Here is a 13,357-nt window from a genome sequence, read left to right as displayed (position 1 = left end):
GTACTAACTCAGTTTCAGTGGCAAAACAATATAAAGAAAGAAATTGGAGTGGTTTATTTTAGAATATTAGTCATCTCTTTTCATATACCCTTAGTTATATAGCATCAATTCCCTTCCACTGGGGCTAAGTGATTGTTATTGAGTTGGCTTTAACTCTGAGTTTTAAAGTTATTTCTTTAAAATCCCACATTTAGTATTGGCTTTCTAAAGACACTATTCAGCAGAGACATCTTTAACAGCCTTTGTGTATATTTATGTGGGTTTCTTATTTTTTAATTCTTTTTAAAAAATACTAGGTTAACATGGACTGTTATCATTTGTGTATGCCAAAGCCACAGCTCACACTGACTACATATTGTTGCCTTAAATAACTCCATCACCATTGAATAGAAGTATGCATAATTCGGAAAATGCAAACTACTTGGATGATCTGAACCTAGGAAACCCATGTGTTCTCAATTGTGCATGTATCTGTTTCTCCTTAAGTGAATAAAAGACCTTTCTTAAATGAGATGTGAATGACTTTATTGAGAGTTTTGAAAGGAGAACAATCGCACTGTCAAACAGGCTTTTCTTTTCTCTCTGTTTAACCATGGTGAAATTAAGAAATCTCTGTAGTGCATGAGTAGGGAGAGACATAGTGGTCCTCAGCTATATAGAATTATGACTTGGTCACAGAACTATTTCTGTGTCTAAATACATGTAATTTGGCTTTCTTTTTATTTACCAGTTTCAAGTTTGATTTTTGGTTTTTGTCCTAGAGTTAACTAGGGCAGCGAGGTGGCATCATGGTTAGAGTGCCGAGTCTGGAGTCAAGAAGACTCATCTCTCTGAATTCAAATGTGGCCTCAGACACTTACTAGCTATGTGACCCTGGTCAAGTCACTGTTTGACTCACTTTCCCAGTCTGTAAAATGATCTGGAGAAGGAAATGGCAAATCACTCCACTATCTTTGCCAAGAAAACTGGGAGAGTCATGAAGAGTCAGACACAACTGAAACAACTGAACAACAATAACAAAGAGCTGAAGTATAGGCTTAGATTCATTAGCTTTCCAGACTAACCAGAGTGACAGCCTATATCAGTCTGGTGGTTATACCATGGAAATCAAACCTGACTGCAGTTCCTATGGTGTTTTACAAGACGGCAGTTTAATTAGAAGGGGAAGAAAGCCACCCCGTATCACTCTGAAATATGGTGAGGCCTCTACAATTCTCTGGTGAGGGCCAGAAATATGCCCTCTTGTGAGCTTTTCAGAATGGTAAAGGCTTACTACTGACAGGTATCTTTAACTTCATTCTGCTATCTGGGGCCCAGCTCCCTCCCAACTTCTCACAAATGGCCTGCTCGCTGGGGAGGATTTAGGGTCTGGAATGCCAGCAGAGTGAAAAAGTAGAAATGGAAGGGCAGAGGTGAAGTGGATTATTATTGCTATGTGATGTTTCTAGTTATGATATTGTTGTTTTAACCTGAGAGGCAGAATAGAGGCTGATCTTGGAATTAAATAATCCGAATTTAATGCTTTACCCTGACATTTGTTACATGTGACTGTGGGCAAGTCACTTAACTAACATTCGAGTGCCCTGGGCAACTCTTTTAGATTTTAAGGTTCATATGTGTAGAGAGTTTCCAAAGTGCAGGTCTCAATACCATATTACAGCTCTAGACAAAAAACAAACAAACAAAAAAACCCAAAAATCCTAGTATTATTTTCTAAGAACGTGATATTCTACTACATGAAAGAGTAGACTCCCAATCCTCTTGGCTGACCAGCCTCTTTTCCTGTGAGATGGCTCAAATGGTGTACTTACTAACTTGCTGTAAGGTCCAAGTCAGAATATGATCCCAAAGCTATGCTGATTTCTCCAGGCCTTTTCCATATCTCCTTTCTTGGGATTGCTTGTCTTCCTTCCAGAAATTTAGTCCATGTCACAGGGAAATTTAGACCATCCAATCTCAGACTTTTAAGCCAGCCATCCTCCCAATGGCCTTCCAATATTATTCTAATGTTAGTTCCACTTAGGAAGCCAACTTTTGTGAATTTCTCACCCTTAGTCCTGCCTACAAATGGGTCATATGAGTTGAGTCATTTCTGAATTGAAATCCTTCTTTTCATATAAACTTTAATGGCAGAAATTAAGATAAGATTCAATTGATAGATTTCTTTATGAAAAGAAATTTAAATGGCTTATAATGGTGATAGCATGAATTCTTAAAATTAAATTTGTTTTCATTGCTAGCTAGGCAAATTTATAAAGCAACTATAATTCTTTTTTAAAAATAATTATATATATATATGTACATGTACATATGCATATATACATATACACATATAGGTATATATATATACATATATATACATATATACACATACACACACACACACACACACCCCCATACATACATAACAAAACACAAAGAAATTCCTGACTTACGTTAAGGAAAATTTGCAGAGAAGTGACCAATTTGCAGATTCAATTCACTAACATTTTTCTGGTATCTATTATATGCCAGAAAATGTGCTGGGCACATTTAATTTTAGAAGGGCAAAAGAGCCCACCCAAATGTTATCTGTCTCTCTAGGAGAACTGAGAAGAGGATAAAATTAATAAGTATTGCTTGCTTTGGTCCTAGGGAGGTACCATTTCTACAGTGGTATTTCCTTGAAAATTGGCTTTGATGTGTAACTCTCATAGAAATAGAAAGGAGAGTGTATGGGTTGGAGGAAGGTAGGATTTACTAAGCAGAATTAAGCCTGAAACAAATTGACAGAAATTATTCTTTCTCGACTTAGTCTCCAATTTTAGATTTGGCCGGTTTGAGAGCATTAAATGAGAAAATAAATGTAAATCAGATTATACTTAGATTTTATATGCCTGTTACATTTCTGCAACTGAATTAGCCCTTTCCCTTAGGCCTGTTGAAGAAGTCACAAAAGTCATGGGAGTATTTCTGCCCCCCCCATGTCCCTTCGCCTACAATATAGACATCCCTGAAAGATATTTTAATAATTCAGGACAAGTTTGCAAGACAAGTAGCCAGAGTGTTTCTCTTATCTTTTTACCCGTTCCATACAAATCACTTCTGAGGAAAGAAGCTTCTTTGACCAGTCACATAGAATTGTTGAATCTTAGCACTAAGGAAATTTAGAGATAATCTCACCCAACCCTTCTGTATTAAAGATGATTGAAGTCTGGGAAGAAGTGACACACAGTTAAGTTAATGGCCGAGTTGGGACCAGACACAGTTTACTAGACTTCTGGGCTATCGTCAGTTCCACCCAATGCCCTCCAACTATACCATGCTGTCCTCATTTTCTTCTTGACGTGTTCAGAGAAATTAATTGTTATTTCTCCCTCAGTAAAACATTCCAGTGCATGGTGACCCTTTCATATCCAATCTAAACCACCCCTTGCAGTATTTTGGTTATTTCCTCTATTTCTGCCCATGGTTAAAGCAAACTTCTCTGTATCTTTATCCATTAAATGGCTGCTCACATATTTGCTTAAACCTTATGTTCTTCATGCTTATCAGAGTTGGAGCTAGAGGATGGACAATATAGACAGTTGCCTAGGGCACTATACATGTGAGGATACAACTGGGAACATTATTCATATTACAGTTTACAATTATACCTATTTTTAATACTACAAAATTCCACTCTCTGTGGCACATGGATATTAATTTTTTTTTTTAATAAATCAAGTGTTAGAGTAAAGGCTGAAATTCTGTGGCAACATAGCAGGCACTTAATAAATGTTTATTGGGTTGAAATAGGACACAATTTTCAAATGGTGAGTTTCAGAGCAGGGAGAGGGACATACAAATGCCTTGTTCCAACCCTGTTGTGCATCCATCATAGGCTTTCATCATGGGCCTTCTTTTTCCACGTCTTTAATCATTTTGTATCTCTCCTCTAATCCTCTCCAAGTTCTTTACATCTTTCTTTAGTTGTGGAATTCAACCACTATTGAGTGTAAGTCAGAATTTGCTCATGGAAGGTTTGTAGTTAAGAATTTTGACTTGAGGAAGCCAACTCAATTCAGAAAACATATATCTTAAGTAACTCGTGCAACATCTGTCTCTGGAAATAATGAAACCCTCCAAATAATTACAGAATCACAGAATTTTAGAGCTAGAAGTGACCTTAATATACTTGTCTGTTTTTCTTCCCTGATTTCTTTTTGGTGTGGTACCTTTATTCATTAACAATTGCATTTGTAACAATTAGTCACATTTATGTTGGAGTATGTGTTAGCTATATTATTTTTCAAAATAGTTTGAAAACAATTCTAAGAGAATCCCTACATCAGTAGTATTTACCATTGGCAAGTGACTTCTATCTTTAATATAAGTAATTGGTATGCTTAGATTATAAATACTGCTCAGCAAATAAAGTGAAATAAAATTTTTGTATTTTAGATATTATTTTAAAGTACAAGCAAAAAATCCCTATGGTTATGGACCTATCAGTCCTTCAGTCTCTTTTGTTACAGAATCAGGTATGTATTATTATATATTTTGGATTTCTTTTTCTTTTTAAAAAATCATTTTTTGATTTAATGTTTTTAAATTACCTGCATTTCCCAATGTAGCCTTCTACTCTCTCCCCTTTTCTTCTTTTTCTCCTCTCAGATAACTATGCTTTATTTTAAAAAAAGGGGGGGAGCTTCACTAAAAAAATCTAACATTATTTTCAATGTTCTACTATAGTCCTCTACTTCTGCAAAGAAAAGACAGAAATGGCTTCTCGTATTTCTTATTTAGAGTCAGGTTTGATCATTTCACAGTATTCAGTTTTCTATTATTTTGTTGTTCTTTCCATTTACATTTGTTGTAGTCATTGTGCATGTTTTCCTCGTCTTGCTTATTTCACTTTGCATGAGTTAATATAAGCCTCCCTATGTTTCTCTGTGTTTATCATATTCATTTTTTCTTACAGCAGTCATATTCCATTACATTCATTGTACCACAACTTGATTAACTATGCCCCCAATCAATAGGCATGATCAAATATATAACCAGATGGGCAAAATCAGTATTTTTCTGTGTTAAAAAAAAGAATCCCTCATAATAAGTACAATTAAGTGAGAAACAAAACAAGAAAGGTCCTAGTCTTAGCAAAACCACCTCTGATCTTTCTCTTTTGAAAAAAATAAAGTGTTTTTTCCCCATCATACTAATAGTATTAAGAGAAGTTTCCATATAAGTTGCCTCAGTAACAAAAAGGTTAAATTCCATAGTAGAGAAATCTATTTTTCAACAGTATGGGAATAAGTTTGAAAGTATCTGTAAAAGATTTAGTTACAAAGTTTAAAAATTTGTTTCTAATTCTGAACAGCTGAAGAGTATAAAAGTAATTTGGTTTGAGACATCGAATACACAGTTGTTTACTCAAAAGTAAATTTTATCTTCTTTACAAAAACAAAACAAAAATATAACAACTCACCAGAATTTGCCTGGACTTGCTTAACGGTAATAGTGCGATTAAGATATTATTTAAGCTGAAAAATGTACGAAATGAGCTAATTTCTTCCAATTGACTCATGTTACTTGGGGTAGCATCCTTAACCTTTGCAGAGATTGACATAGAGCATAGCCATGTGCTAGTCATCCCTGTCAAAGACCCAATACCGGACAGATCATGCCTGGCTCTAGCCCAGTAAATCAGTTCTTAACATTGTTTTCTTAACAAATATTCTTCATTCTGCAACAAGATGGATTTCTAAGGCAGCTGAAGTACTCTACCACACATGTGGCTGCATGACACGCACAAGTAAGAGAATGGTGAACAGCAAAAATAGTACCTCTACCAGGGAGTTTTGTGGAGTTAGCTCACTACATAATTGTAAACTCATCACAAAGGATTTGTCACTGGGAGATCATTTCTTAAAGCTAGGGAAATAAAAGGGAACTAAATCAAAACTTAAACAGGTGAAATATCTTAGGGAAGGACTTTGCCCTCAGAAATGTTTTCACACTCTTCATTTTAACAATTTTCTAGTGAAATCATTTCCATTTGTAAATGGGGAAGATGAAAAGAAGATGTTATTCATCAGAATTCTTGGAAAGTTGGCAAATTAGTTGAGGATAAAATCTCTGGATATAAGGTTAGAGATTTGGCCTTTATTAGGTTAACTGACCTAAGGTCACCCCCAAAGCCAGGCAATTCAAAATTAACAATCTAGTAAACAAAAGTCTAAAAATCTACATTGGTGTTTGGGTGGTGTTACAAATGTTAAGTTTAGGGCCCTAAAGTAAGACTTTTTAAAAAAAAAAACAGCCTCCTAAGAAACACCCTCTCCATGAACCTTCTTCCCTCTCTTGACTCCAAGCCACTGCATCAGCTTCTGGTGGTGGTAGTTATGCCTTAACCCCAGTCTCACAGGTCTGAATTGTCTAGTTGGACTATATAGAGATCTAGTCAATCCTTTTGTATCATCATATACAATAACAAAAATTTCAGGAAACAACAGGGTTTCTTTATTACTAACAAGGTTGTGAATTTTTAAAAGCGCACTACTCTCAGATAAATGATTTGGATATAAATATTGTGGAAAATCTTTGAGATCTACCAAATAATCTGCGTTTTCCTTTTCTACTTTTCTATGGAGTTTGCATTTTATGGCTTGGTTAGTCTAAGCAGGCTCCATGTAATGCAATATAGCTTGAAGGACAGCAAATATATCCTGTCATGTGAACAGCAAATAGATGAAGTAAGATAATTCAATAAGCTCTTTTTTTGCTTTCTTACAGACAATCCGCTGCTTGTTGTAAGACCTCCAGGTAAGTTGCATTCCATGACAGGTGTCTTAAGATATGCCTTTGATGAAATTGAATTTAGAAATTATTAAATATTTTCTTATATCACTCTAACATGTGATTAATAGGACAATGCTAAATTTTCATCCAACACATTCTAGATGATCCAATAGTTAAATTTCACCCCATCTTCTCAACTAGAGAAGAGAAATGATTCAGGAATTCCCAGTAGTGGTAGCTGCTGGAGAAAAAAGATCCAGCCATTTGAAGACCCACATCTGGGAAAAGAGGTTCTGATTACATTAAGCTTTTTGTATTCAACATTTCAGTTCCATGAGCATTTTTTGATTAAGCTTTGACTATATGATACCACTTTCTGCTTTCTTTTCAAACAAGTCAATTAGCTCATGCTGCTAGAAGTCAAAGTCAGTTTTATGGGTCAACCTCTGAAGAGGGGCATCAGGTAATCTTCCTTACCCTCAAAAGATTAACCCCTCCCCCAGTTGTCATTCTTCCATAGTTTACTTTCTTGGGGTCTAAATTGCTTTCAAATTTCCTGGAGTCCATTGTTAAAATACATACACTCCTAAGAAATATTGAGCCTTCTTATCAGAGAGCAACCTCCTGAGAAATAGACCACTGGGGCAAAGGGAGGTGAGCCATTATGCTGAATCTAATATGATGAAAATTAACAGGAACACATTTAGGTTAAAAAAGTCAACTTCAGAAATACAAGTCAGGGGCTGAATAGCAGTTTATCTGAAAAAAAGATACGAGGATTTTAGTGGACTGTGTCAACAGTATGGGAGGACAGCCAAAAAAGCTAACACAGTATTAGGCTACATTGAGACGACAGTAAGGATCAGCCTTGCAAAAGTCCTAGTCAGACTTGAATATTGAGTTCTATTTTCATTACCATGTTTAAATAAAAGAATTAATAATGACAACAATAGTAACTAGCATTTATATACTTAGCACTTACTTTGTGCTAGGCAACATGTCAAATGCTTTAATAAATATTGTCTTATTTGATCCCCACAACAACCTTAGGAGGTGGGTGTTATTATTATCCTCATTGAGGAAACTTAAACAAACAGACATTAAGTGAGTTGCTAGCAAGCGACTGAGGGTAAATTTGAACTCAGTTCTTCCAGTACTCTATGGCTCTACTGTGTTAACAAGCTGCCCTATTGATTAGCTGGAAAGTGAGTGTCCAGAGAAGGGTGACCAGTAGGGGAAGGTCCTTCATATTATAGCATATGCAGATTAGTTGGAAAAAGCTGGAAATACTTAGCTTAGAGCTAAGAAGACTTAGGAAGCATGATGGCTATCTTTAAAGATTTGAAGGGCATCCATATTGAAAAGTGACCAGACCTATTCTGTTTGACCTCAAATGGGGACATCAGAGAGCAATGGGAGGCAAACATCCCCTGGATGTAAGGAAATACTTCCTTACAATTGTTCAAAAGTAGAAACGGTTGCCTTAGGAAGTCTCGGGTTCCTCTGGAAATCTTTAAGCAGAGCCTGAATAACCACTGTCAGGTATGATGCAGAGAGGATTCTTGTTCAATTAGACTAGATGACTTCTAGGGGGTCTCTTCCAACTAGGAGATTTTGCAAAGGATTTCATAATAGGACAGTTAGGACAACATCACAGTTTTACCCAAGACCCAAGGCTGTGCTTCCATCGAAGTCATGCTCCAAAGGATCTGGCAGAGAACAAAAGCTTTTGGTAGACGTCCATCCAAACTAGAAAGGTTCCAAGTATACACTAATGTACTGTGTATTGGTCCTCCTAGGACCAGTCTGGCTAAGTGCAAAGAGAATAATTACCATGAGCTTGGTCACCAGGTGATGGGTTTATTTGGCTACTCCAAGTCATAAAAACCACTTACTAAGTCACGGACGAGTTGGGATCTCTGCTGGCAGAAGAACATCAATAAAATAACAAATCTTTTGAAGGAAGTATTTAATTGAATCCATATGGGTCTTGTTTTAAATGAAGGGCCTCATTTCCTTATTAACTTATATCCCGGTCAATGAAAGGAGGGAGGCATGGTAGAGAGAAGAGAATGCTAGATTGGGTATCAAGTTGGAATCCTAGCTTTGTCAAGTACTACCTATGTGACCCTGAGCAAGTCATTTAATTTTGCTAGGTCTCTTCTTCTTCATTTTTAAAATGAAAGGTTTAGAGTAAATGACTTCCGAGGTTGCTTCCAGCTCTATGACTCAATGTTGCCTAAATTGGCAAAATGAATTTCAGTTGCAAATTCATAGCTACCAGTGGGAAAAAGTATGAGGGAATTTTTTTAAATTCAGGGAATAATTTATAACTTTAACTCACAGTTACAAAAAGATTACAGACTACAATTTCATGAGGAACTATAACCATTTTGCACTGTTGTTCATCATATTCTTTAGGCTAAGTGTTCTTTTAGTGACAAATAATTTAATTGATACACAATCAGAGGGAACCACTTCAAGACAATGTAAAAGGGGAGTGGATTTTTCTTCTTGTTAAAAAAAAAAAGGAAGAATCAATTAAAGTGTCTTTAGGCCACCTGTGCTGTGAAATACTAAAACTGAGTCAGAATGCCTTTTATCACCTTTTGTGTTATCAAGGTGGGGAGCCCATCTGGATTCCGTTTGCTTTCAAACGTGATCCTAGCTACACAGATTGCCATGGGAGACAATACGTGAAGCGAACATGGTACAGAAAATTTGTGGGAGTTGTTCTTTGTAATTCACTGAGGTACAAGATTTACCTCAGTGATAACCTGAAAGGTAAGGTCTCTGGGAGGGGTTTGCTGTTGATTGACACCTAATGAAGCCATTTGGATTTTTTAATGTTCTGACTCAACATTATCAATGTTATCTTGACTATACCCTGGTCCTGACTTAAGTACAATGCAGCAAAGGATAATCTGCTTGTTAGGAATGTATCCTTTTGGGGGAATCCTCTTCCCTTTTCCCCACAAGTAGAATAGTAGAAAGAATACAATGTAGGATCAGAAGGTAAGAGTTTATATCCAAACTCACCATTTCCCCCAGCCTTTAATTTCTGCTATCTTTGTTGCGTGATAGAAAGTACTCTAGATTTGGAGCCAGAAACTCCCAAGCTCAAATATTTGCTCTGTCACGTATGACCTGCATGACCTTGGTAAATCACTTAACCTCTCTGGACCTCAATTTGTTCATCTGTAAAATTAGAGGAATGGACTCAGCCTCTAAGGACCCCACCCACACAGTTTTGACTATTAATCATCTTTTTTTGTAAGCTACAAATGCTCCTAATGAAGCAACGTGGTTGTGTTTTTATGGAGTGTCTGATCTTTTCAGATACCTTCTACAGCATTGGAGATAGTTGGGGAAGAGGTGAGGACCATTGCCAGTTTGTAGATTCACACCTGGATGGAAGAACAGGTCCTCAGTCATACGTAGAAGCCCTGCCTACTGTTCAAGGTAAGAGGAGTAATAGTCACATTTGTGTTTCCCAATTGGCACATAAGTGACTTTTTGCCTACAAACAAAGCAACACTGGAGCTGGAGGGAAAGAGTAGAAGGAAGGGCCTAAATAGGGGTGTGGAACTCTTTATGACTGTGCCATTGGAGTGGCCAATTAAAGTATGTGCAGTTTTGTAGCATTTCAGGAAGCTTGCTTGGTTAAATATAGGGCATCTCAACACTTCATCCAAAATCAAATCAGTGCCAAACTAAGGGCTTCCTGTACATACAACATTGCTCCATTTTGTGCAGTATTATACACGTAAAATGTGGTCTCTGCCCTCAAAGAGCTGTCAGTCCGTCTAGGAAGAGGAGACAAAAACACATGAAAAGTCAAATATCACTCGAAGATCTAAAGGACTGTTCAAGACAATGAGGGAAAAGATGTCACCCATACACGTAGTAACTGCTATTTGAATTGAGAGGAAGGACAGCACTTTATGCTGTGGTTGTCAGGGAAGGCTATACAGAGGAGGTGGGTTTCGAGATGAGTCTCTAAAGGGTGGGTGGTATGTGACTAGGCACAAGAAAAGGAGAAAAGACTCAGGGCTTTCAGGAAGGTAGAACCATAAGCAGATGGGTACTCAGGTGGTGTTACAACTCAACGTTGTAAAGAAGGAGAGGACTGTATAAGGCAAACTAGAGATTTTAAACTGTACTATTTCATTCATGGGGGAAGGGAAAAGAGACTCATTAAATACATGAGAATTCTGGACATAATGATCATTGGAGTAATTACCAAATGTGTACCTATCAGTGTCCTTCGGAAAGAAGGCTACTTCACATTTCTTTTTTCCCCCTCAAATAATGATGTTACATTCTTCTTTCATCTTCCTGCTTTCTCACCTTTCATCTTACCTATTTCCCTTTCTTAACCATCCCAGGTTATTATCGCCAATATCGTCAGGAGCCTGTAGGATTTGGCCGAATTGGTTTTGGAACACCCTACTATTATGTGGGTTGGTATGAGTGTGGTGTCTCCATTCCAGGAAAATGGTAACCCAATCACCACTGCAAGTCTAGCTCACACCTCTCAGACCTGTCAAACTACTTTTACCAAGAGACGATGAGGTCTTAGGAAGAAAATAAAGACAGCGGTAGAGAACCTCCTAAGTTCAGGTGCTCAGAAGACCTAAAGCCCAACTCCCATGCACTTCTCACACTTAAATCTGGAAGTCTGCTTCATTACTTGACCTGGGACTGAGAACCGGATTTGCGTTTGACATTCAAATTCCACTTTGCTCCTCTGTTGTATGTGTGTGTGTGTGTGTTTTAAAAAGTCAACATATCCACAGAGAAATAATAAATAAGCAACTGAAATGGATTGCACTTTTCCTCAGTGAGACTTTCAAACTTTACTAAGCACAAAATTTGGACGTTTCATGTATCTCAGAGGAACGACCTAAGCATGCTGTGCTTGCTTAATGGAATGCTAAATAATTTTCCATTGTTATTAATGGAATGTTCTGTAACCGGCAGAGTTTTAAGCTTCAGAACTTTATTTTGTTTTTGTTTTTTTTCCTATTCAGCAATGCCGAGCTACTAAAAACACCCACTCAAGGCAACATAGTCTACATAAGCCATGCTCTGTGAGCTTGCTCCACTGCTGACTAATGCACCAAATCACATTGTAAATTCACAAGGTATATATGTGTATGTGTATGTATGTATGTGTGTGTGTATATATATATATATATATATGCATATATATATGCATATATGTGTGTGTATATATATGTCTGCAAGAATATTACTTAGAATTGCTCATTTTTTCATGTCTTCTAGATAAATGTTTTGAATTTTTGTGCAAAAGGTGCTGTTTATTAACAGGTTTTTTAAAAAAATGTTTCCATGGATATGTACTATGCATAATATAACAACCATAGAAAGTACTGTTCCATTTACAAATACTGTTAAACATCAGCAATCATCTGCACGAGTACCATATTCATTAATGTTTCAAAGAGTCATCTTGATTTCTGGCCCCAAACTAAATGTCTCAGTCCAGTTTGGTTTTCTTATTTTTTCATTTTTGTCACTTCCCTCGATATTTAATTCTTGAACCTGAGGCTTTTTGTTTCTCTGTGATACAGCATGAGTTCTTTTTAAAGATACACTAACAATTTTTAACTTAAAAAAACCCCATATACTTGTGAATGTGCTCATTCCATCAGCCTCTGTCATAAAGATCCATTTAAGGAGGACAGATTGCATTGTTGGCATAATGAATATTGTATCATTTCAGTCATTCAACTAGTTCAAAATCCACCTAATTATACTACCATCAGAAAGATTCCATCATACTGTGGACAGAGGGAAGCACTGTCCTGGAATCCCTAAGCTTTACCTTTACATACCACAGTGGTCTAAATATAATCCATACTTCCTCCTTTCCACAACTGGCTTGTATAAAACCTGAGTGTAGCCTCTTAGTTATTTTCAATATACACCTATACATTTTCCCTTCAAAGGAATTTCACTATAAGGGTGGAGCCATATATTTGGGGGTAGCCAGTTTGGAATCAATAGGATGAATTAATAGCATAATAAACCCAAGTACCTAAATAAAATAATCACCATTTTCAGCATTAATGATGTGGATTATAGGGTCTCTGTAGATGAATATAATAAAGTGAAACCTGGCACACCTAGAAGATTTTAGCCTTGAAAGCAAAACTTGCTGGGGGAATTGGGGAACTCTGTAGCATCTATGTATTAAAGCTTAATAGTGACAATGAAACCCTGAAGAGCAATGATAATAAAAATGGCTCACATTTACACAATGCCTTACGGTTTACAAAGTTCATTGCATGAGTACAGTCTAATGTGAATGGTCCATTTTTAACTGAATGACAAGGATTAAACCTCTGCATCTTATATTTTCCTGAAATGCTTTTTCCCTACTTCAGTGTGAAGCAACAGTAAATAAGATGCAAGTCTGGGAAAATAAGAGAGTACTACTATCTGGAAAAGGATGAGCTGATAGGACGTTCATATGACATTAACAATATAATTTACAAACCCAAGGGAAAGACTTTTAAAGTTGCTTTTAGATCCTTATAAATATATGGGAAGGGAGTGATTTAAAAAC

The 13,357-nt window shown here is 36.6% G+C and overlaps 1 protein-coding gene across 4 annotated transcripts in view; it reads left to right on the top strand.

Annotated features, from left to right (window-relative positions):
- Positions 1-13,049, top strand: part of FNDC1 (fibronectin type III domain containing 1) — a 124,385-nt gene extending 111,336 nt beyond the window's left edge. For all 4 annotated transcript variants that reach the window (XM_020986720.2, XM_020986721.2, XM_020986718.2 and 1 more), the window contains 5 exons: positions 4,423-4,502; positions 6,757-6,786; positions 9,385-9,546; positions 10,102-10,224; positions 11,151-13,049. In XM_020986720.2, coding sequence (XP_020842379.1) covers positions 4,423-4,502; positions 6,757-6,786; positions 9,385-9,546; positions 10,102-10,224; positions 11,151-11,266 — 511 coding nt within the window. In that variant the 3' untranslated portion in view covers positions 11,267-13,049. The remainder of the gene's footprint in view (positions 1-4,422; positions 4,503-6,756; positions 6,787-9,384; positions 9,547-10,101; positions 10,225-11,150) is intronic.
- The last annotated feature ends 308 nt before the right edge of the window (positions 13,050-13,357 follow it).

Source organism: Phascolarctos cinereus, unplaced genomic scaffold (genome assembly GCF_003287225.1).
Source record: "Phascolarctos cinereus isolate Bilbo 61053 unplaced genomic scaffold, phaCin_HiC Scaffold_5;HRSCAF=322, whole genome shotgun sequence".
Lineage (NCBI taxonomy): Eukaryota > Metazoa > Chordata > Mammalia > Diprotodontia > Phascolarctidae > Phascolarctos > Phascolarctos cinereus.
This window is presented reverse-complemented; position numbering and strand designations above follow the sequence as displayed.